This window comes from Ctenocephalides felis, unplaced genomic scaffold (genome assembly GCF_003426905.1).
Source record: "Ctenocephalides felis isolate EL2017-DRISC unplaced genomic scaffold, ASM342690v1 CF-g0.4_SCAFFOLD_01604, whole genome shotgun sequence".
Classification (NCBI taxonomy): domain Eukaryota; kingdom Metazoa; phylum Arthropoda; class Insecta; order Siphonaptera; family Pulicidae; genus Ctenocephalides; species Ctenocephalides felis.
The window spans coordinates 39031407-39055350 of NW_020537758.1; the positions used below are offsets into that span (position 1 = coordinate 39031407).

At 28.5% G+C, this 23944-nt stretch overlaps 3 protein-coding genes across 4 annotated transcripts in view; 2 read left to right on the forward strand and 1 right to left on the reverse strand.

The window, feature by feature from the left end:
• Positions 1-1052: 1052 nt before the first annotated feature.
• On the forward strand, positions 1053-5263 carry LOC113374051 (CCR4-NOT transcription complex subunit 7-like). Of its 2 annotated transcripts, none has more exons than XM_026614305.1 (7): positions 1053-1128; positions 1379-1571; positions 1961-2074; positions 3886-4109; positions 4273-4549; positions 4657-4797; positions 5022-5260. In XM_026614305.1, the coding sequence occupies exons 2-7, from the start codon at positions 1395-1397 to the stop codon at positions 5148-5150; spliced, it is 1062 nt and encodes a 353-aa protein (XP_026470090.1). In that variant the 5' UTR covers positions 1053-1128; positions 1379-1394; the 3' UTR covers positions 5151-5260. The 2 variants fall into 2 exon arrangements, with proteins under 2 accessions (XP_026470090.1, XP_026470089.1); XM_026614304.1 differs by lacking the exon at positions 1053-1128 and adding an exon at positions 1159-1282 and having other exon boundaries at positions 5022-5263.
• A 2553-nt stretch (positions 5264-7816) lies between these two features.
• LOC113373719 (insulin gene enhancer protein ISL-2-like) lies at positions 7817-19341 on the reverse strand. Its single transcript, XM_026613997.1, has 6 exons — positions 19300-19341; positions 19195-19249; positions 16105-16411; positions 13847-13972; positions 12953-13094; positions 7817-8281 (listed from the first exon to the last, which is right to left on the reverse strand). Exons 1-6 carry the CDS (start codon positions 19339-19341, stop codon positions 7994-7996), a joined length of 960 nt encoding a protein of 319 aa, XP_026469782.1. The 3' UTR covers positions 7817-7993.
• Positions 19342-19477: 136 nt separating this feature from the next.
• The window catches only part of LOC113373720, an 18997-nt gene continuing 14530 nt past the window's right edge, over positions 19478-23944 (forward strand). Inside the window, exons 1-2 of the mRNA XM_026613998.1 lie at positions 19478-19492; positions 20647-20703. Of these exons, the coding sequence (XP_026469783.1) occupies positions 19478-19492; positions 20647-20703 (72 nt within the window). The remainder of the gene's footprint in view (positions 19493-20646; positions 20704-23944) is intronic.

The window sequence follows — 23944 nt, forward strand, 5'->3', positions numbered from 1 at the left end:
TTCAAAACCGATTCGTATTGATAAGGAGACGTGCTGATTAGTTTCTGGCGAAGGGAGGTCTAGCCCTAGACAATAAAATAATGTGTCTAGCCGTAACAGAGATACGGGGCAAAAAGTGCCAAAAACGGTAACTCAGTTTTTAAGAGGACGGAGCGTCCGATTTTAATAATTCAAAAAACATTTTAATTGTATTGGCAAGATAAAGAACTGATTAACTATTTGAGAAGGCAGGCCCACGGTTATGTACTCTCAATAAAAATAATTTAAAAAAATGACATTTGGCGGTCAAAAATGTTTATTGAACATATGTACATAAAATTATCAGATATTTTATAAAGATTTTAATTATGTGTACTGATTTTGTGTAAATCCGTGGGTTCCGTACCAAGATTTATTTATTTAGTTATTCTGCAATATATATACAGATTACATTTACTTAGCAGAGATTGCTGACAAGTTGTTTACAATTGGTTGTTTACAAATTAGTAGATATCCCCAGTGGCTAATATAATAAAAAAACTAAAAACAAAAGGGGAATGCATTTTTTAAAGTTTTATTATTAAATTTCCATACATAAAATACTTTTTCACAAAAATTATGAGACTCATACCTGATTCGGATCACGTACTGATAGAAAATAATATTCAATCACAACTTTATGACCTATGCTCGTGATGTTTAAGTACGACCCTACTTTATGACCTAAACTTTTGATGTATACATTCAGCCCGACTTTTTATTTGAGAGCCTTGTCAATTCATGTTTGGGCCAATATTTTTGTAACGATTCAGGCCCTTTAAAGCATGCTGCATAGAAAAGTAAACATGGCATGATGAGTCACTCACAACGACACAACCATGTGTGCCCGTAGCCTAATGACATTTGCGTTTAAATTTTTTAAAGTCTCATTAGGAATAAGTGTTTTAAATACAAAATTTCAAATCATTTTATGAATTATGAGTTATTTTGAAAATCATTATTTTATTTGCTTTATTGTTTTAATTTTAATTCTAATCTGAAAACAATTTTAATCAGGTAACACTATGACTATGGACACATAATGACACTGAATGTACTACAACTTCACTCGTGTTTAGCAAAGTTTTTAATGAAATAAAGTTGAAATGGGTATGTTTATTTTTATAAATATTCTTACTAATACTTTGTAATGTCATTACAAAGAATAATTATTAAATAAAATAGAAATCTAGTATTTTCTAACCATGAACGCCTCTCTCATTGCTTGTTCGGTTATTTTAAGTGATACTTCACCTGTAACAAAGTAATAAAGACCAATAATTTCAATTGATATAAATACCAGTAGAATTTTGAATATTTTATTTGATACAATTGAATTTACTTTGATATAATATTATAGAACAAGGGCATCACCCATGAAAGCGCCTGTGCAGCTTGAGAGTGGAGGCCGTGCATTCGACCACACAGACAGCTATTGGGAAAATTGGGAGGAAAAGCAAGGCTTGAGTTATTCTCAAGAAGATTTAGATGCTGTTGATAATAATAATAAACAAAAAGAGGTGGAGGTTATAATACAGAGAGAGAATACTGAGGTGATTTTAGTTACTTATATGCACATAATATTATGTGATATTAAGTCGCTGTCAAATTAGCGCTTTTTAATAGTTATGTTTGAACATAGAACATGTTGACTGTGATCGAGCTATTATTAGTTCATACATATTATAAGGAACAAACATTTGTTTTAAATTTCGATCTGTTTGAAATTCCAATTGCCATACTTGTTATCTTTTTATTAACTGCCTATTGTATGTTTCTGCAATCTAAACAATTAGTATTCTTTCTTATATTTTGACTGCTGTGATAATTATTACTATATGTATTTTATGTCAGTTTTAGGAGTGCAAATTTTGTCTTCTTACCTCTACTTAATTGTAATATATATATTCATATATACATTATAGTTTTTTCAATTGTTTAGGATATGCCTTCTGCAACGAGCAGTTCTCATGGGTCTATCCCTAATAATGAAGATTGTGGCATTAGAGATGTCTGGAAGCATAATATGGAAGAAGAATTTCGGACAATACGACAGGTAAATGAACAAAATATCATCTAAACAGTACAATGTTATTGTTTCTATTCATAGGTTTATCTATTTACGTTTACTATATCATTTTTTATTAAAAGTATATTATAAAATACATTAATAACATAAGGTACTTATAATATTTTGATCTCATTTGATTAATGAACTTATATTATACCACTTTGTGTTTTTAAATATACAATGAAGCAAAATTAAACTTATTCAATAATTAATCTTGTGGCATTTTATTATCTGTAAAATTATGTACTATATTTATGTTGTTGAAGGTTTATTTACGTTGAGACTAATGTAGAAATGATTATGATTTTTTAAAGGCTTGGTATAGTTTAATTAATAATAAGAATATATATATATATATATATATATATATACACACATGTTTTTGTGACATTAGGCAGTAATTTATTAAATAATTCCCTTTAATACGACACCAGGCCTACATATATTTTTGGCGAGTCATCTGATTTAAGAGTTGTTTTAGCAATAATTTAGTAATGTCTACCTTATAAAACAGTGATTTCATTAACTTTTATTCCACACACTATTTACTAAAAAAATTAGACAAATTGAGAACTAAATCAGAATACAAAATTTGATTTTTTTTGCATGAGCATGAGAATCACTGTTGTAAGGTATACTTACTTATTAATAGCTATGAAAAGTAACTAATAGCAGCTTTGTCAAGTAATATTATTATTATCAGTTCATGAATTATGAACTTATTTTCCAATATTTAGTTTATAAATAAGAGCACAAATACACTTATGCAATTAAATGAAATATTTAATTGCCGCATCAGATGACTCGCTAAAAATATACATAGGCTTGGGCACTTACAGTATATGTTTTTATTATGCTTTCCCACATTTTAGTGGATGTAGCAATAGCCTAGTATTATAATATTTTACACAAAAGGCTAATATTAACATACCTCTTATTCAATACAATAATTCCTTCAAAGCTTCACACCATACCATTCCTAAATAAACCTTCTTCCTCGCATGTTGCCCTACATATCCTGTTTCCTATTGTTACAGATCGTAAAGCACTATGATCATGTGTCAATGGATACCGAATTTCCTGGAGTTATCGTACGTCCCATAACTGGCCCAGATCAGAATTGTCAAGTTTTGAAGTTACAAACATGCGACATAATCCAAAGCAAATATGAGATATTGTATAAGCAATTGGAGAAATATGTAATAATATCTGTGAATAATTTTATTGCAATTAAGTAAAATAGAACTAGTTCAACAAAATTTTAAATAGATTGCTCTTGTCTGTAGTTGGTGTGGGAAAGGCATAACCAGCTCACATGTTTTTCTAATTATGTATTATGTTTTGTGAGGTATATTTTTATCAAATTTGCAAAGAATATATATATATAAAATACTATCTATTAATATGAATTAGATCAAATGGTTAGGACCAAATATAAGAATAACAAAATTGAAAAGGCAAAAATAACATACAATTAACACTTGACTTAAATATTTTAGATAATTTATTTGCTATGATATGTGAAGTATATTTTAAAACTGTGCACTATTCTGAAATCAATTTATTTATGGTTTTATAAATTTACAAAACTCTAAGACTTAATAATTATGTAAAATAATGTATGTAACTTATCAGAAATAGAAGATTATTTGAAATTGTAAATAGTTTAGTAAGAATTTATATAGACAAATGTAGAATACCAAAAACCTCTTACCCTTTTTCCTATAGGTTTGAAAGTAATTCTTTCCAAATAACCAATTTATTAAAACATATATTTTAATATCTTCTATTTTCAGCTGGTCACACAATATAATTACATTGCAATGGATACAGAATTTCCTGGTGTAGTTGCGAGGCCTATTGGAGAATTTCGATCAACTGCAGATTATCAATATCAATTACTAAGATGTAATGTAGACTTGCTAAGGATAATACAACTTGGACTGACCTTCTATGACAAGCATGGAAAAACTCCTTCTGGCTATACCACATGGCAATTTAACTTCAAATTCAACTTATCGTAAGTTCATCTATAATAATTTAGAACCTGCAATACATTGTTACAACTGCTATTGCTTAATCTATAATAATTTTAGTATACATTACTTACATAACATGCTTCTATTGTTCTTTCATGCATACTGAAATACACTCATATGCTTACTTAATCATTATATTTTCAGGGAAGATATGTACGCTCAAGATTCAATTGATTTACTCACAAATTCGGGTATACAATTTAAGAAACACGAGGAAGATGGTATAGATCCTTTAGAATTTGCTGAAATCCTAATGACGTCTGGCATAGTATTAATGGACAATATCAAATGGTTAAGTTTTCATTCTGGTTATGATTTTGGATATTTACTGAAACTATTGACTGACCAAAATTTACCACAAGAGGAAGCAGATTTTTTTGATTTATTAAAAATATATTTTCCAGTTATATATGATATAAAGGTAAATATAACATCATGATTTATCAAGGTCTTGGAGACCATTGAAGCTATTTGTTGTTTAAATGAAAAAGATTCATGTATATTTGATTATTCTAATCTTTTTTTCAGTATCTAATGAAATCTTGTAAGAATTTGAAAGGTGGGTTACAAGAAGTGGCGGATCAACTAGAATTACGCAGAGTTGGTCCCCAGCACCAAGCAGGATCCGACTCACTGTTAACGGGGATGGCATTTTTCAAAATGCGCGAGGTTTGTTCAAGTGCAAATTTTGAATCCAATGCAAATATATTTGAATTCTTTCAATATGAATTAAATTGAAATGTAGATTTTCAGTATGAAAAATGAGATGTTAAATGATTGTATTAAATTAGAAGTAAAATATATTTATTTTCTTATTTAATTTTTTACTCGGTGCCGACTTGAAGTAAAAATGAATAAATGATCATAATGATAATGAAAAATTTATTTTTCAGATGTTTTTTGAAGATAATATTGATGATTCCAAGTACAGTGGTCATTTATATGGTTTGGGTATGTCATTTTCAGCAAATGGAAATAATACACCCTTTCACGATAATGGGGACAATAGTTCCTCATCATAAAAAACTTATAAATCTTATAAGAAACTTATTTGTATATTTATTATCCTAAGGAAGCAATTGCATGTAATTATAAAAACAGCTACAAAGAATTTTTTAAGAAAACATGAAACAAAGATTATAAATATTAATGTGGATGAATCAAAATTTTATGAAATAAACCAATTAGTGAGATAGTTTTAAATATAGTCGATATTTATTTGTTGATTTTACCAAACATTTAATTCCAGGACAAAATAATTATCTAAATCTTGTTTACATATTTGTTTAATTTATTTACTTTAGTTTTTAATTTAAGATTCACGTTTGTTAAATGTAATAAACTTATAACATGTTTTGTTATATATTTTCATTATGTGTAATTTTTATTGTAAAGTAGTTAATATAAGTTGTGCGTTTTAATGATGTTTTTAACTGGTATCCTAAATTGTCTGATTCAAATAGATTGATCCAAAAAGCAGAATATATTAAAAACCATAGTAGTTAATTATTTATAATTTTAGAGTGCATATATTTACATTTTATATACATTGTTTTTAAAATTTCATAATCATTATTACATCGAAATAAAATTTTGTGGACATACATTTTTAGTTTTTTATTTGATAATAAATAAATTAATTCAACATGAAATTAATATACTTTGAAACCAGTTGTTCATAAACTACATTAAAGGGTCCTGGTAAATGATAAGTTATTGACATAATGAATCCGTAAAATCGTTTCTCAGTAGTAAATCGGTCATCCCGTTAATCAGCTTGGACAATTGGTTTAAAAATAGTAAAAATTCATCTTTTTTTTTATTTAACAAGAAAATAACAAGTTTAAAGAAATATATAAATCGTATACATAAAGTTTTTTTAACAGATCTGATGTATCAGTTAATGAAATCATGTTTTGTTAATTTAATTACAGTACAATGATATACTATATCATATATATATACAATTTATCTTAATATTTAAAAGTGCATGGAGTTAATATTTACAAATAAATTTATTTGCATATTTCTGAATAAAAGTTATTCAAATTATTTTATTCTTTAATTACTTAGAAGTTTTTGATGGTTTCAGAAAATAGTTTCACATATTAAAATTTAAAATCAAACACTAAACTAAACTTATATATTTATTACAATTAGGGCTGCCATTTTCGATATTCATAAAATATAAGACTGTAAATGTGTGTTAAAAGTAAATCTTATAAGAATAGAATTATTACGATTTTGGGTCTTTAAGTAAATTGTCGATTAAAATATTATGATTTACTTTTAACACACATTTACAGTTTTCATTATTATATTATATTATTATATTATTTTTATAAAAATAAAAATATGAAGTACGAATAATTTTTAAAATCGTGATCGCAAATCCAAGCAATAGCATATAAAAACAAAAATAGCAATAAATTTTGTAATTGCTTCATTGCTTCATTGCTTCATAAGCTATTAATTTTCTTAATAACAATATTGCATAAAGTTTGTATCTTATTTTTATTGTGAACAACTATATATTGTTAAATATATTTCACAATTTACATTTGAAATAAAAATAACCGTATCTTGGAAAATTAAAAAATAAATTTAAATTTATTTATTACTAATGAAGCACTTAGGTATGATTTCCGAAATAAATATTATTTTTTTATACAGAATGTATAACTAAAATTATATTTTTTAAATCCGACTCGAAGTATTAATTCACCCAAATATGAGAGAGCCCTATTTTGAAAATAATAAACATAAAAAAAATAATTTAGTGTTTGATTTCATAAATTTTCATTAATATTATCAAATACGATGGCATTATTTTTGGCGATTGACTAGCACTGGTATTACAAACTATAACACACTAATGAATAGAACATTCGGATCGAATAGTAATATGCATTTATCACAGTGCAGTTTATATACTTTCATTATTAAATCATTTTAATGCGTAAATATATATTATATACACGGTTGAATAAGAATACTTAACTTGGGATTAAATACTTAAATATGTAAAATAATCACCATTATGTTTATAGAAAATATAAAGCTACAACAACTTACGTAGTATTCACATTTTCGCTAGGAGATACAGTAATTAATGCATCACGTTGAAAATATATATTAATTAAAACCATAAGATAGCAGATGGAAATACCTTTTTAGTTTGCACTATTACAAAAATATCTATATTGATGTAGTTGAGATATAAGTCACTGATGTCTTTGTCACTATCACGCACTACACACCTCACAATAAACAATGGGTACTGTGAAAAATGTTCTGGATTCGAAATCCATAGAATATTATGTAATAGATTATAATATTTTTGTAACTGTATCTTTAATAGTAGAACTATCTAGCACCATATATACGTACTCAATATACAGACAGTTGATTTTATAAAAATAAACTGATCATTTTTAAATGGTCGATAGATGTACTTACATATTTATGTTTAATAAAAGCCAATTTTATATATTCAAAGTCAATATTATTTCCCAATTATGATGCTAAGCCATTCATAGGGTAATTTATTTAGAATGTTTACCAACAAATTGACGAGTATCTTTTAATTTATGCGATTTATTAATTAATTTTCCAATCAGCAGATTTTTCTTGAAATTTGATATGCCAATAACAAGAAAAAATGAAAGTTGCATCATGAATAGTAATTTTTCTCCAATGCTAAAGGCTTATTTCAGTGAATATTTTTTCAAACATTAATTCAGACCACTTTTTCCTGATTGAACTTATAATTTCAAATATGTCGTTTTCCTCATGTGAACATCGTTTTAGGTCTTTTACTCAAACCTCCGGGCTTTCCCTAATTGACCCGGTGCCGGTTCGCTCGTCATTGAGGTACTTCGAAGGTCTCGCTATCCGGGCTCCCGTATCCGCTAGAACCGTCGTCTCTGGTCACGTGGTTGTGTCCAGCCAGATTGACGTTGTTTTGATTGGCGATCGGCTGATGTTGCTGGGAAACTGTGTTGTTGTTGAGGTTGGCTGGCTTGTCTTGGTATAGAAGTTGCAGGCGGTCTGCCGGCTGATGCACGACTGTCGTCGCGGCCGGGACCTGGGTCAGGCCCGGCGGCAACCCGACACCGGGACCGCGTCCCGGACTCATATGCTCTCCGGCTGGCTGGAAAATGAAACTAAAGTCAGTATTGTTACATGAGAATAGTTTACGTCATGCTAAACTATTGATGCACGCACATATGTATATAGATTTCCGATAACGAAGGTTATATTAACTGTTTTGCCTCAACCCATTCGAGACGACAATTTTTTTCGAACGCGATCCTCAGGAGCAAAATTTTATATTGTTTCATTTTTGATAAAGAATCTGGTTTACTAAGGAAATCACCCAATTTGTCAGCAAAGGGTCTGGGCGTGTTTCCATACAGAATTGGCCCCACCCTGGTATTTAAATTTAGATTTAGATGCCATTTTATAGGTATTTTCAAGAAAATTCGAAATACCAAATTTCAAATCCGTAGCTCATCATTTGGCCGAGATATCAGTGAAATAATTTCAGTGAAAACATGTGAAAGTGGCCCCTTTTTTTAAACTCACTTTTTGTCGGAAATATGAGAAATATCGAAAAAATGTTAACGTCATTCTATTTATACTGATCTTGTCTATGTTGCTCATAACAAATAACGTAAAAAAATTATTTGTTAGTGCGTGAAAAGGTAAAAATGCATTTTCATTTTCTACCAGTGCGGCTCTTTGGACTACTTTTATATTAGCATCATTCGAAAGCCTGTACACATTTCTTCTGCTATCAAAAAATTATTATCCAAAAATGTTAACGTCATTCTATTTATACTGATCTTGTCTATGTTGTTCATAACAAATAATGTGAAAAGATTATTTGTTAAAGCGTGAAAAAGTGAAAATGATTTTTCATTTGCCATTTTCTACCAATGCGGCTCTTTGGACTACTTTTATATTAGCATCATTCGAAAGCCTGTACACATTTCTTCGGTTATTCAAAAATTCATTTAAATGTGAGAGGAACTTTGGGTGAAAAGTTGGAAAAACTGAAGCTAGTTCGCGCCCTGCCGGTACAAGAACACCCATATAAAGTCGCTTTGCAAGAGCGACGAGCAAGCATAAGGCTCGTCGTTATCGCGCGTCTCGACAAATCTGTATATAAGTATGGAAATATTTATTAAAAACCAAAATTTATTTATATCTTGTATATAAGTATATTCATTAGTCATAATAAAAATCCAACGCGCCGAATAAAACAATAATTATTATTATTAATTATTTTCATTCGCCGTATAAACTTCTGACTAATATATTTCAATGTAGAAAAACTTAAGATTTCAATATTTTCATTATTTTTTTCAATATTTCACGTGTGTGCAACTCGCCCTCAGAAAATGTTTATTGCGAGGAGCCGGATTAAATGCCATGTGTGCAATGTAAGGTAAAATAAACATCATTGAAATTGATAGACGTTTATTTTAAAAATAATTAGATAATATAAAATCGTTATGTTGCTTTCAATAATGAAGAACAGAATATAATGCAAAGAATATTTTTAAGAAATAGTAAAAAGTTAAAAAATAAGTTGAATAATGAAGAAATTAACATGAACCACAAATACTCAATGTAAGAAATTATTTCTTACATTGTTCATTTTATCGGTATATATAGAAGGCGATGCTATTGACGATAAAATGGGTTCTTACATTGATATTTTCTAAAAATGTAGATTTCGAAATTCCAAACAAAATGTTTTGGTTTGTTTTGGTAAGCAATAAAACCTATGCCAAATTTTGTTTTTCTGTTCTTTACAGATACTCTTAATTAAAAAAATATCTTATCTCGACGACTATTTTACTCAGAATAATTGATATCAATTGTAAAAATTAAATTAAATTATTTAAATTCGTTTTATCCATTTCTGAATTTAAAAATGTGTTCTATTTCAGACTGACTTAATCAGTACTGCCTACGAAACACCCCAGAACGCACAGACGGTTCGGCATGGATTCTGATTAGAATCGAAATAGAAAACTTTTAGATGATTTTTCATAATTAAACTACTTATTGTAAACCTATAATATTTTAGTATGTTATTTCAGGCTACGAAATCTATTGTTATACAAAGTTTCATCCAATTAATTTTTTTTTTTTAATATTTAATTACCAATAAACGGCTTGGCCGATCTTTACCAAAAACTAATCAACGCGATTCTCAACCAATATCTTTCGAACAGTTTTTGAAGTTTTAAAATCGATTCAAGTCTGTGGGTTAAAATTTAATAAAAAGTATTTTTGATACTTTTTAAATTATTTTACTCTCCCAGCAGCTAATATTGATGAATTCTTCTATCAGGAATACTCTTTATATACAGATGTACCCATATGTTGGTACTTTCATTCTAAATCCTGATTGGTTATGGTAATACGTGGATATTGGCTGCATTGTTATCTATGATTGAGATCTAGAAAAAGGATCTCGAATATACTTTTTTCCACATACACAATGGAGCGCACAGCCATAAGGACTTATACATCCATATTCATCCATGTGCGTTATTACATCCGCTGTTTGTAACGTATGAGTTATGTATGTAAATTGGTGTATGTGAGCATATCAATTTAACGGCTATCACTTATGAGAGAGGAATCCGAAGTAGCTATATTTATTTTTATGACAAATTCGATTTATGAATGTTTATCCGATCCGGTATTATTCTATTCCAGTCGTACGTTATATTTAAAACAATATGCTTCTAAAATTGGATGCGCAAAATCGAATCGAAACAATAATTCTTCGTAGCTACAATATCGTTCCCAACCGCATACGTGCGATTTAAAATATATGAAAAAATCCAAAACAGGTAATTCCATTAATTGACTGATTAGTACATAAAAATACTTTGCTTATATTTATGATCATGATGTGAAGGAAGTAATTGCATCTTCGGAACAACCAGCTAAAGATTTTAAGACTTTTGGAGTTTTTCCATATACATATTTTAAATGGAATGTTTGATATTGAGAAGAATATTTTAGCTGCAAATGCATTTATTTTCATTCCATTAAAAAAAAAATAGAAAGTGGGTGAAAATGTATTTTGGAGAGCTGGAGGAAAAATGTCTACAAGTTATACTAACAACTTGTAAGAACATGATTTTCTACAAATGAACGGAAACTGAGAGTAGTTTATTAAATATGAATGCAAACTTATTAAAAATTATAAAAGACAATAAATTAATATTTAAAAAAATCGCGACAAGCTAAACCGTAAAAGATACGAAAAAACTTTGTTCGTACGAAAGTTTTTAAACTATATGCGTGAATTGAATATTTGATTAAAATGTACTAAAGCAGGTGAAAAAATGATGACAGACAAATATATATAGTATAAACAAATCGAGAAAAAAGTATTGAACAAAAATATACTGTGATGTATTCTGTAAATATAAATAATATCGCTGACGCAAACTATTATAAAGAACATAAAAACTTGAAATTTATCGTTGAGATACAAAATGCAATATTAAACTTCACATGATAGTCTCAGCTTATTTCATTATTAAAATATTACTAACACTATGCCTCGAACACGCCATTTTCTATATTTTTTATAAATTAAATTTGTTTATGAAAACAAATAAAAAATTTCTTAAGAACAATAGATCAATATTGAAAAAAATTGGGTCTGAAAAAAAATGATACTTATAAAATAATAATATAATTTCTTTATTGAACTAGTTTCGACACTATGTTTGTGTCATCTTCAGCAAATTCTATAAATATTTATATAAAATATTAAAGAAAATGCAATAAATGTAACATAATTACAATATGAATTATTCGATAACTATCAAAATTAAATAAACATTTTTAAATCTGAAATAATACTTAATTCTTAACTCATTTTTCAATTTAAAATTTGACAATTGGAGAATTTTTTTAATTTTAATTTTACGATTTATCACTACTATATTTAAATAAATATTAATTAAATTAAATAATTTAAATAAATAATTTTGAAAGAAACCAAAAATGCTCAAATTGATTTGATTTAAATCTAATATAAAATTTATATATTTTAATAATCGAAAACAGAATTGGGAAAGTTCTAACAGGTCTTTTTATATATTTAAAAAAATGTATTTATGTTACATTTATTGTATTCTCTCTAATACTTTATATAAATATTTACATAATTTGCTGAAGATGACACCAACTCTATGTCGAAACTAGTTCAATAAAAAAATTATATCATTATTTATATATTTGTATATATAATATATATATATATATATATATAACAATTATATGCAAAGTATTACATTTATATAAATAATTGTGTATATATTTTTATGTGAGTTTTTATATGATATGTGCCTGCATCTTATAAATTTGAATACCTAAAAAAGTCACTACATTGTACATCTTGTTGAAAAAATAATTATGTATATAAATAAAAAAGCTAAATTAACTATATCTATAAACTGTGTATTAAGTTAAAGTCGTCATGTCATAACACATTTTCAAAAAATAAAAAAATGTCGTGTTTGAAAAAACAATAATAAATCTGTTTAGTCTGTGTTTTTGTTTACGCAGATTATTTAACCCATAGGCATCTCATTAAGATATTTTTCATTATTATTATATAAATGGCAAAATTAAATCTAAAATTACTATCACGTTATTTCGATATATAATATTTAAATTTATAATATATCAATTATATATATTCAAAGAAATCTATTTTTTTTTATTAAAGTCTACGGGTTGAGTATCCTGCGCCTGTCGGTGTGTCGTTCGCGTATCCTACCTGTATGATACCGACTTGCCTTCGTATGTGCGCCAAGCCCGTTGGGTTGTTCGCGATGTTGGCGAAGACCAGCCTCTCCTCGTAGTCGTACTCGCACAGGATCTTGTTGTCGCAGAGGTAGAACCTGTCGCCGACACAGAACCTGGAAAGGATAATCGGATAATAGAATTATTTTAACATAAAAAAAGACAACAACAATATAATATATCATTATCTGTAATATACCGTAGCACTCCAAAGTTCAATCACTGGATAGGCATTTGATCTAGGCATTTCAAGTACTACTAAAAATTTGCTGATGTTACATAATGGAATAGGCAAAAAATACTATAATATTAATTATATGTAATATTTTTTTTTATTAACTCTTTTATTTACAACTGTCCAGTATAGGACATTCAGTAAATTTAATGGATTTACAATAGTCCGCCGAAAAGGTACATTGTATACTATTTTGACATGTTGGAAAAAACAACTCAGTAGTTGTTTTTTTGATATTAAATTCACAATATTTACTTATTAAATAATTTCTTATAAATAATGATTGAGTTATTTCCATTTTTTTCTCAGGAGAGTTGATGGCTTAAAAGAAAAAATTAAAGCGACTTCCACAAGACCATCGTTTTCTTTTAAATACTACGATATTTTTATCATAAAAGTAATAGTGTAAGCGTAAGTAGTGTAGTAATAGTGTAAAAAACAAATGTGAGTTCTTCACTTGCGCAATAATGTTTCTATACAAAATAAATATGCAATTCATATTATGAACTTAAAAATATAAAATTTTAGTTACTTAGATAAGACTTTTAATAGTTTTTCTTATTGTTATTTTTATGACAATTGTTTCACTACAAAAAAACAATTTTACACAAAACATGATGATTAATAATTTACCTGTGATTGCACTGTTGACAGGCGAAACATTCTAAATGATAAACGTTACTCTTGGCCCTCATCACCATTTCAAAAGCGGGTATTATTTTATTGCAAGCCGCACAATAACCAGTTGTGCCGAACAACCTGTATAAATTGAGAAAAGTATGTTATAAATCAGATACGGATACAAGGAATAAAGATAATTTCAAATTTTAATAATATTAATATTATTTACATAAAATGTGAATACAAGGAGAGGACGGCGCACAAAGATCCAATTTTACTTTCAGTAATTATACTATCTGAACCAAATGAACTCCTAATTACCAAATGAATCTATTACATACATAACATGGATCAAACAAACAACTATCAAACTATGTTCAGTAAAATTCCTAATGATTCATAATTATAGAAATATATTTTTATACCAATTTCTAAAATTTGTCATTTGGCCGTTTTCATCCCATAGTCATTTGTCCGTTTTTACCCCATAGGCAGGATAAAAAAGGACAGCCAGGGGGGAAAATCGTGAAATATGTTATTTTTAATTTTAAGGGAATTTTACCAAATAGTAGCTAAACTATTCAACTAATGCGAAAAACAAATTTCATAGGAATATTTTTACATAATCACATTGTATTTAATCTTGATCTGGTATTTCGAAAACATATTTATGAGCAGAGTTGAAATAACTATTAATTTAATTTATTTTTTGTAAAATCGCTTTTATAAACTTAGTTTATTTTTTTATTTGATATTTTTTATTGTTTACACTTTTGGAAGAGCTAAGGTTTAGTCGGTTTTAGCCTTATTTTCACCCATACCGGAGGTTATATAAATACCCTAAATTAGTAATAAGTTAAGTATCAAATCTAACATTAATACAGAGACAGCCAATGGGCAAAATCGTGGAATATGTTATTTTTAATTTTAAGGGAATTTTACAAAATAGTAGCATTTATAAATAATAACAATAATATATTCTTAAAATAAGAATCAATTTATAAAAGTTTTATATCATTGTTAAATGTGTTTCTAAATTTATTACAAACTAATTTTAATATGGGATATGGTATATTTAAGATTAATTAAAAATTATTAAACCTTAATTTAAACTGATATTAAGAGTCACATCGGCAAATTGCTTCTTAAAAATAAGACTTTCCGTATACGAATCAATGTTCATATAGAAAAGGCACAAAATTTTTTTAATTAATTCTCTATTAAAATTTTTCAAACTAAATGTCACGTTTCTATTGCTTGTTTAAGTAATTGACAAGAATTGCACTTCTTCAATGGACTGGAGGTGTGGATTTCATGTCGATTTGAGACAAATTTTACTAAAAATATATTTCATTTATTGAGTAATAACCAATGAATAAGGATGTTTTCATTCTATCGGTTTACATTTTCAAAAACACTGATAGCGGCGAATGATGGCATTTACAACGGATTTTAGGTTCGATATACATTAAAATCCGCGAATATCGAAATTATAATGGCATATATAATTTAGAAGCGGGAATAAGAAACTTCTACTGAAATGTATACTTGAAAACTATATTCAGGTATAATGATGTTAGCCGACTATTGGCTAATTATGAACATAATATAACCCAACAATGTACATTTAACCCTCCGTCGGTCGGCGTGGTCTGGCCAGACTTTTTCCGACTTCAATTAAAAAAAAAAACTTCTAGTAATCCTATCGACTTGAAATTTCTCGACTCTTCCTAAAATTTCATTAGCTGTCGATCAATGAAAAAATCAGGATGAAAAAATGTACAGAAGGATAATTATAAAGATATTAACTTTTTTATACTTCGAACGGTCGGAAAGGTCTGTCTAGACCACCTATACATTTTGTATGAAATATACGCTTTTTGATATATGTAAACCCGTATTTTGTCTTTTTTCATGGTATTTTCTATTCAAACTGCGTTGTATATATTCTTTGCTATGTGTTGTAACATGAATGTTAGTATTTTCATGACAAGAGTTCCTTGAAAACCTACCAAACTTATTGGTAATCCACAAAACAAAACAATACACATCCTAATGCTTTATAAAATCATGCCATACCGATTAAACCAAACGCCTGGCACAATATATTAATACTAACTAACATAATATATTAAAATATAATAATAATAATCATAATAATAATAATCATAATAATAATAAATAATATACGCCCTATAATATATATTTCCCTAACAATAAACTAAATAAAGGAGCTCAAAAGAAAAAATATTATTTCATTAATATCTCACCTAAGATAATCGCGTTTACAAAGTATCAAATTCGCTTTAGTGTAAAGCGTGGATCCAACCTCTCCTAGACGACAATCACAGCAGCCACATTTAAGGCAGTCTTCGTGCCAGAAGAGATCGAGTGCCCTCAGCAGGAACCTCTCTGTAATGCGTTTACCGCAGCCCGAGCACTCGCGCGGACCGGCTGCCGCGTGGTGACCGCCACCGGAGGCGCCGCTGGGTATGCTGTTGGCCGCCACGCTCACCGCCGACGACTGCACACCGCCACCAGCCGACGAGACCATGCTGGCGGTATCCCTGACGGCCTCTGGAAGAGAAAATAAGTTTAATAAGGATAATAAGTTTAACATTATTATGTTACATTCAGTGCTGGATTTACAGTAGGGGCAGTCGGGGCTACTGCCCAGGGCGGCAAATTTTGAGGGGCGGCAAAATTTGGATAGTGAAAAAAAAATTCTATACAATATAATCAACTTTTTTTAACAACATTTTTTATTTCAAGAAATATAATTAGCAAAACATAATACGATTTCAATGCAAAATTTAGGTTGAAATAAACAATAACTAAAATTTATTATTTTGCCTTATCTCCCTCTCCGAACGTAAATTATCAAATTGGTTAATAAGTTATCAAATTTGGCAATTTGGCTAATATAAAGATGTTCTTCAGTTCTCGAGCCCTCTTAAAATGACGTATTTGTGTACTTCCAAGCTTATAGCGTCGAAAAAAAAATTTAAACTAGTGACTCATGGCATTGTGCCTTAAGACAAATTACTGAAACATCCCGTACTAAAAATTACATTTTATAAAGAGCTTTAAATTTTATTGAAGCATGAAAAAAGACTTCTAAAACACATTTTTTGTATTTTGAAATTTTTCGAAAACTATGAACTTTTTGCAAAGCAATCGCGCTGCGTAGCTGTTTCAGAGAAGAAATATCGAAACTAAATTACCATTTTTCGTAATTGCCTGTACCAAAAGCTAATCAGCACGTCTCCCCATCAATACAAATCTAATATTTTTTAATTAGTCAAGTCAATTTCGAGAACACGGATCAACCGATTTATGATTCAATTCTTATTGATAAGGAGACATGCTGATTAGTTATTGATCGAGGCAGGTCCAACAATTTTGAAGATACGGGCCAAAATGCCAAAAATGATAATTCAGTTTTTGAAAAAAAAGCGTCCAATAACATTCAAAAAAATTTACAGAATAAATAACTGCTTAAATTTGTGGGGGGCAGGTTTAGCGGTTTTGAAGATCCAATAAAAAAATTTGAAAAAGAAACATTTGGCGGACAAAAGTGATCATAAGACATATGCACATTAAATTATCAGATATTTTAAAGATATTATAATAAGTATAAATTTTGTTTACATTTATATAAGTTCTGTATCATTGTTTATCCGTTAGACGCGGCGCTTACGCGCTTCTATATTTTGTTATCCGCAGCTAAAGCAGCGCGATTGCTTTAAAAAAAATTGGAAAATTCGTAAAATTTCAGGGATGGGGCGGCATTTTTGCCAGTGCCCCGGGGCGCCAAATTTCTAAATCCGGCCCTGGTTACATTACAATATAATTAACTGTATATAGCTGATTAGCGTATAATAAATAAATGAATAAATAAATAAATTAATAATGTTTATTTAAAATTATCATTATGTAGTACCAAAAATCACCAATGGATAATATCCTAATTTAGCAAATTGTTCAATGGAACAATTTCTATATTTTTTATAGTAAATCATCAAAATATGTTAGTTAATTTAATGTATTTTTTTGTAGTATTATTATATTATTTTATTATTTATTATTATTATCTATTATTATTTTTATTATTAATTACTATTTTTATGTTATTATCTTTAGTTATTCTTTTTTAGTTTATTCTTTTTAGTTTATATACATTTGCATAGCAGCTCATAGAATGTAATTACTGTTCTGATTGCTGTATAATAATAAATGAATGAAAAAATGTAGTACCAAATACGCCAAATTTTTAGTAGTAGGCAAAGGTGTTTGCTTTACTCTTTATTATAGTAATTCCCTTGATGTTTTCAATAAAAAGCGCTCGAGTTTGCGCTTTGCACGGTCTCTGATAAAAACTTCGTATCAAAAATTAAAACGTTTCGTTTAACAAGTTAAAGACGAAATAGATGATGGAAATTGGAATACGTAATTTTTCAGTAATAATACAGTATATAAAATCTTATTTTTATTAGTAATGATTTACTTATAAAGTCTATTTAATAAATTAATCGTGTGACGAGTGAAATATTTAGATAAAACATTTTGTCATAATTAATATACCTCTAAAAATGAATCTATTTATTTATATATTTATTCATAAGCAAACCGTAATCAATAATAATAGATATTATTTCAGGCACTTATCAGGGTTAATAAAATATCCATTTCTATGCACAACATATTTATGAAATATATTGTCTATTTGTAAGTGTGCAATAATGCATTTTTATTTTGCCATCATAACATTATAAGCTCATTGGATATAATGATTCTGGCATAATAAACCCAACCTGAACCATAACCTGACAACATGATGTAAGTAATTAGTCAAAGGCGTCAGTAGATTCCAAGATAATAATGTAAGAAGTTAAGATTCTACAGCTGTTGAAAGTTAAATGTTTTTGTACGATCTTTTGCAGTAAAAAATAATAACATTTTCCATAAAATTTTGTTACGTTATTCCACAATTATGTGAAAATTGTATGAAGAAAACAAGCTTTGAAATTTGTCTAATGTGGCTTTTAGAAAATGAAGTCATTTTTCTATTACTTAAACGATATGATTTCATACGACCATATTTGATCATCTATAAAGTTCTGCACTATTTTAATAGAGATAGAGATTTTAAATTTTACTTATCTCATACAAACTTTTATTAGAGAAAAAATATTAGCAATTTGCTGTTAAGCACAATGCTATAAATTACTATATTTCATATAATTTCAAATACTAAGAATATCTATTTGTTATATTATATGTTACATTATATACAAAATAAAATGAGTACCACACTGACTTCAATTACGTTTATGATGAAAACACGACTTATAAATTACCATCTCCATCATCATTTATATATTCAGGGTAAGCAAGCAATTCAGTAAGTTGTTCCTGGGAACAAATTATAATTATGTAATACGGTTTGAGAATTTTGTACGTACGTATTCAAAAACGATGTATGACATGAAGAGAAAATTCACCATATTGCTAATTATATTGCTCACTGATGATTTTGTGGAACATTCTTTGATGAAGTGAAACATATTCAGAAAGAACATTCTGATTTCTAACATATTCATTTATATTACCTATTCTTGATATATTTTATAACATAGTAATATGTTTGATCATATGGTAATAAGTTTTTAATTTCTGCTTTTATTACTAAAAGTATTCTTGATAAAATATCACAGGTAATATCAATTGTGTAGTCATATTAATTTTTATTTAGAACTATTGATCAATAGTGCGTTCTAATCTAACCAAATTAGAGCATGATTTGTCAATGGAGCACAAATTTCCACATAGTGATTCTGCACAAGATTTACTTCTTTATCAAAGAGATTTTGCATAGGAATTGTAATCGTCCTCTTCATTCAAATCCTGGCCTTCAAGAGTTAACTGACATTTTAAATAGTCCAAACATACATTTAAAAAACAATAAACATATACTTGAATAAATTTGAGAAACCAAATTATAAAACTGGTGGTGCATGGCATCGTGATATTTTTATACTTTTAGCTCCTTATCTCTGAAACGGCTGGGCCTGTCTTTGTCAATATCCAATCACAACGTCGTCTTTTCCTTTGAGTCATTCAAATTGGTTGAGAAAACGTCGACAAAAAATTGTATCCACACATACATACACATTCATTTTTTCTTTACATCAACGATTACGAATGAATTGTTATGATAGTACCTACATAAATAAAAAAAAGAAGTTAATGCAAGTGAAAAAATAATAATAAAGTAATATTAAAAGTTTGCTCAAGTGCCCAAATCGAACAACCAATATAATTTAAATTGAAAACGTCGCTAGTCCAGCCTGTCAAAAATATCTCATAAGCTGCCCCTCCGAATATGTGGCTTTGGAGCAAAAAGAATAACGCAGACGGCCGGTTTTGCACGTAATTGAAAATCCACGTCCTGTAATATATACGGACCTCTGGGCAACACATTTTAATATCAAATGACATGTTCTTCACATGTAGAGCTTCTTCACGTGTGTAGCGTCCGTACGATGCATGCCGGATTCGCTATTTCGGCAGCGTCTGCATCGACACTCGTTTTGGAATCAAAATATATGATAAATGCCTTTTGGCAAGTTCCTAAAAGCTATGACACTAAACTAGATCGACCAGATTGACAGTGCAATTATACTTGAGGAGGATAAACAAAACTATGTTTTTTTTTACAAATCAAGATAAAAGATTTCTTTTTGATTCTCAATACTCAATATGATTAACTGCTTACTCCAAGAGACTTTGTTTTTACGATTTTAAATCAGGCTACATTGCAGCAACCTACCTGGATCGAACTTGCTGTTCCATCCGACCTCAATCTGGTAATAATGGTCTTTTTTACGATACACTTTATATATATATATATATATATATATATATATATTTGTATATTTTTTAACAGCAATCAGAACCTTACGTCCTATGAGCTGTTCGACTGAAACTTCTCCTTACTTCGTATTTTTTAGATGGTCACCCAATGGTTAATCCATCCATATTTGATGATTTTGTTATTAGAATTAATTTAATAGGGCTGACTTTTTATCGGTGCAGCAATGCCGGACAAGGGCTATTTTCACTTGGAAACATATTGCTATCTATATTTCCAAGCGAAAATCGTTGTCACTGCTGCCTGACAACAGGCTGCTCGAAGTGGGTATCGAACCCGGACCTCTGATTCAAGTCCCGTAGCTCTTAACCGCTTACCTACAGGCGAGCCCACTTTAAATTGAAAATTATTCTTTTGAAAAAAAAGCGGCGTAAGATAATAATCGAAATTTATTACTAAAATAGTTTTCAAATATTGAGTTGGCTTACTGACTATAATGAACTAATGAATATACTAATGAATAAACTTTCTGACATTTTTGAAATAACAATTAGTTTATGCATATCCAGCGTATTTTAGCATTAATTGTGGTAAGTATATATAGTATTTGGAAAATCTCTACAAAATTAAATAATATACAATACTGTCTAATAGTATAAAACCCTACAGCAACTAGGTATACTAAAAATTGAAAGATAATCCCAACACATGAAGAAGACATCAACTACGACTCGTTACAGTATATATATTGTAACTTTTAAACCATTCGATGAATATGAATAACGTTTTCGATGCTCTACAACCTTTACTAGTAGCAGAACACCCTATAACAACTCCGTATACTCTAAAATCTCAATCAAAATGTAAAATATTCTAAATGTCTTGCCTTGCTTTGCCTCATCATTATTAGATTAATAAAAATAATGGATTGAGTCAAAAATAGTTGATATAATGTTCTAAATTCTAAATCTATCAGATTGTATTATAAATTTCCCTAGTATTATATCAATAAAATTATTATTGACTTTATTCAATATTAACCTGGAAAATAAATTACTGAATTAATTATTTAATATACTTTTAATATTACGTTACAAATTTCTGAATACATGACCCAGAAAATGCGTAAACTTTTGATAAACGTTGCCAAGGCATTCAGTACATTTTTTGAAAAAAAAAAGACTTCTCAAAGTAGAGCAATTTGGAAAATTTTGAATTATTAGTTAACAACTGGCCTCAATCTTAATAAAACTCTAGGTAATTGTGTCAATAAGCTTACAGATCCAACGTTTAAATTTAACAAATTAATAAAAATGAACCACAATAACCAGAAATGATCACAGCTTTAGGTTGAATTTAAAAGCTCATAATTTTTAAACTACATGGAATAATATATTATTATAAATTTTTCATGATAGTTACAATCAACATCATAGCCCCGTTTTGACTTAATGTTGAGTTCTAGGACATCCTGTACACACTTTGTACACTCTGTATAAATGTTTTCTGGAATGCATATATTTTGATTAATTTTGTGGGAGTTGATTAAGTTTTATATCATGTATTAAGTTTAATCAACTAAAAAATGAATACGAGGATAGATTTAATATTATTTGAAATTAAAATATACTATTTAGAGTCTGGACTATAAATTGAAATAATATACAAATCACATATTTATCTATCATCGAAAATAGATAAAATATTTATTCACAGCCGTTTTTTAAATTTGTACAAATTCACATCCATTTACATCATCATATGACCTCACACAACTTAAATTTATGTATCAAAGTTGAAAATGGTTTAGTTTTTTATATTTATTATTGTTTATTGACCTTGTAATCTGGTACATTGTTAATTTCCAATTATACATTGACTTTATATAATATTTTAAATACTTATGTTATTATTTTTAATGAATGTGTTCAGGGCATTCTAAATTTGTTTTTCTGATAATATAAGATTAGTAGTAAGTGGGACTTTTATCTTTATTATTTTGTTCCTTAGCTCCATTCTGGGTTACTACTGGGTAACTTTTCAGAACGTATGTTTATAATAATAAAAATTACTGAATTCTTATTTTTTATAAAGGCAGATTGTTTTTAAAAACAAAAAAACACGTCATATTTCTATATAATCAAGTTACAAGTTACGAATCCCACAAATTGAACGTAGCTTTAGCTTTAGGCGATCTGAACCCACCTAGAGAGGCGTCAGTAGATAGTCGTGGCCAGTAGTACACTTACACACGTACATTTGATTTGCAGCATTCTGGCACGGTCAAATAACCAATAAGTCACAAGCGGCGGCTCACTTGTCCCAGGTTTGGCGTTTTGAATTCTACGCTTACTAGAGCCGGTGAGCCGGTGAGCCGGCCGGCCACTCGTGTTTTGTGACTGTCTGTCCGCTCTCGCCGCCGGTCCGGGCGAGAAGAGCTTACAGCGCCCTTAACATCTGATGAAATATACACCTCAAAGACAGGGCCGTTAGGAGGAACGACAGAGAATATATAGAGTATGCTCATTATAGAAAGATGAACTAAACTTGATTGCGCAATTATAATATAATGAATGATATTTTTTTAGTTATGCAAGTTAGTTTTAATTTGTTTTGTTAAGTATTATAAATGATTTATCAATATCTATATAACAATAATCAATATAAAGTCGAAATAACTCTATTTAAAATTAATAGAACCGTTTTTTAACTTAATAGCTAATTCTATTATTACCAAAATTTGGATATTGCCTACTAAGACAAAAAAACTATACTTGCGCAATTATAATATAAAAAGTGATTTTTTTTAGTTATGCAAGTTAGTTTTTTTGTTTTGTGAAGTATTATAAATGATTTATCAATATCTATATAACAATAATGAATATAAAGTCGAAATAACTCTATTTAAAATTAATATAACTATTTTTTTAACTTCCCGTAGGGTAATTTATAGTAATGGGCCGAAAATCGAAAATGAAAAATTTATGTTTCAGAGGTTTCTGAACATTTTGGCATACCCAGAACAAAATGGATGTGTGTGTATGTATGCGTGTTTTGTGTGTCCGCATTTTTTCATTCGAGCTCGGATCAACCGATTTGAATGGTTCAAAAATTAAGGCACGATGCTATACACCATTAGTCAATTATTTTTTATTCTGCAATCTGTTTTATTTTGTAAACAATAAGCAGAGACTGCTAATAATAAATATTTCACAACATTAACTAAAAAAATATTG

What these genes read in the sequence shown, in the direction of transcription:
- LOC113373719 (XM_026613997.1), bottom strand. Translation starts at nt 19,341, where the DNA reads ATGGTGAATTTTCTCTTCATGTCATACATCGTTTTTGAATAC. An exon ending in TATAAATGATGATGGAGATG is followed by an intron (nt 16,412 to 19,194) that starts GTAATTTATAAG and finishes TTTCTCTTCCAG; the next exon opens with AGGCCGTCAGGGATACCGCC. An exon ending in GGCAAGTCGGTATCATACAG is followed by an intron (nt 8,282 to 12,952) that starts GTAGGATACGCG and finishes TTCATTTTCCAG; the next exon opens with CCAGCCGGAGAGCATATGAG.
- LOC113374051 (XM_026614304.1), top strand. Translation starts at nt 1,224, where the DNA reads ATGAACGCCTCTCTCATTGCTTGTTCGGTTATTTTAAGTGATACTTCA. An exon ending in GATACTTCACCTGTAACAAA is followed by an intron (nt 1,283 to 1,378) that starts GTAATAAAGACC and finishes ATAATATTATAG; the next exon opens with AACAAGGGCATCACCCATGA. An exon ending in CAGTTATATATGATATAAAG is followed by an intron (nt 4,550 to 4,656) that starts GTAAATATAACA and finishes TCTTTTTTTCAG; the next exon opens with TATCTAATGAAATCTTGTAA.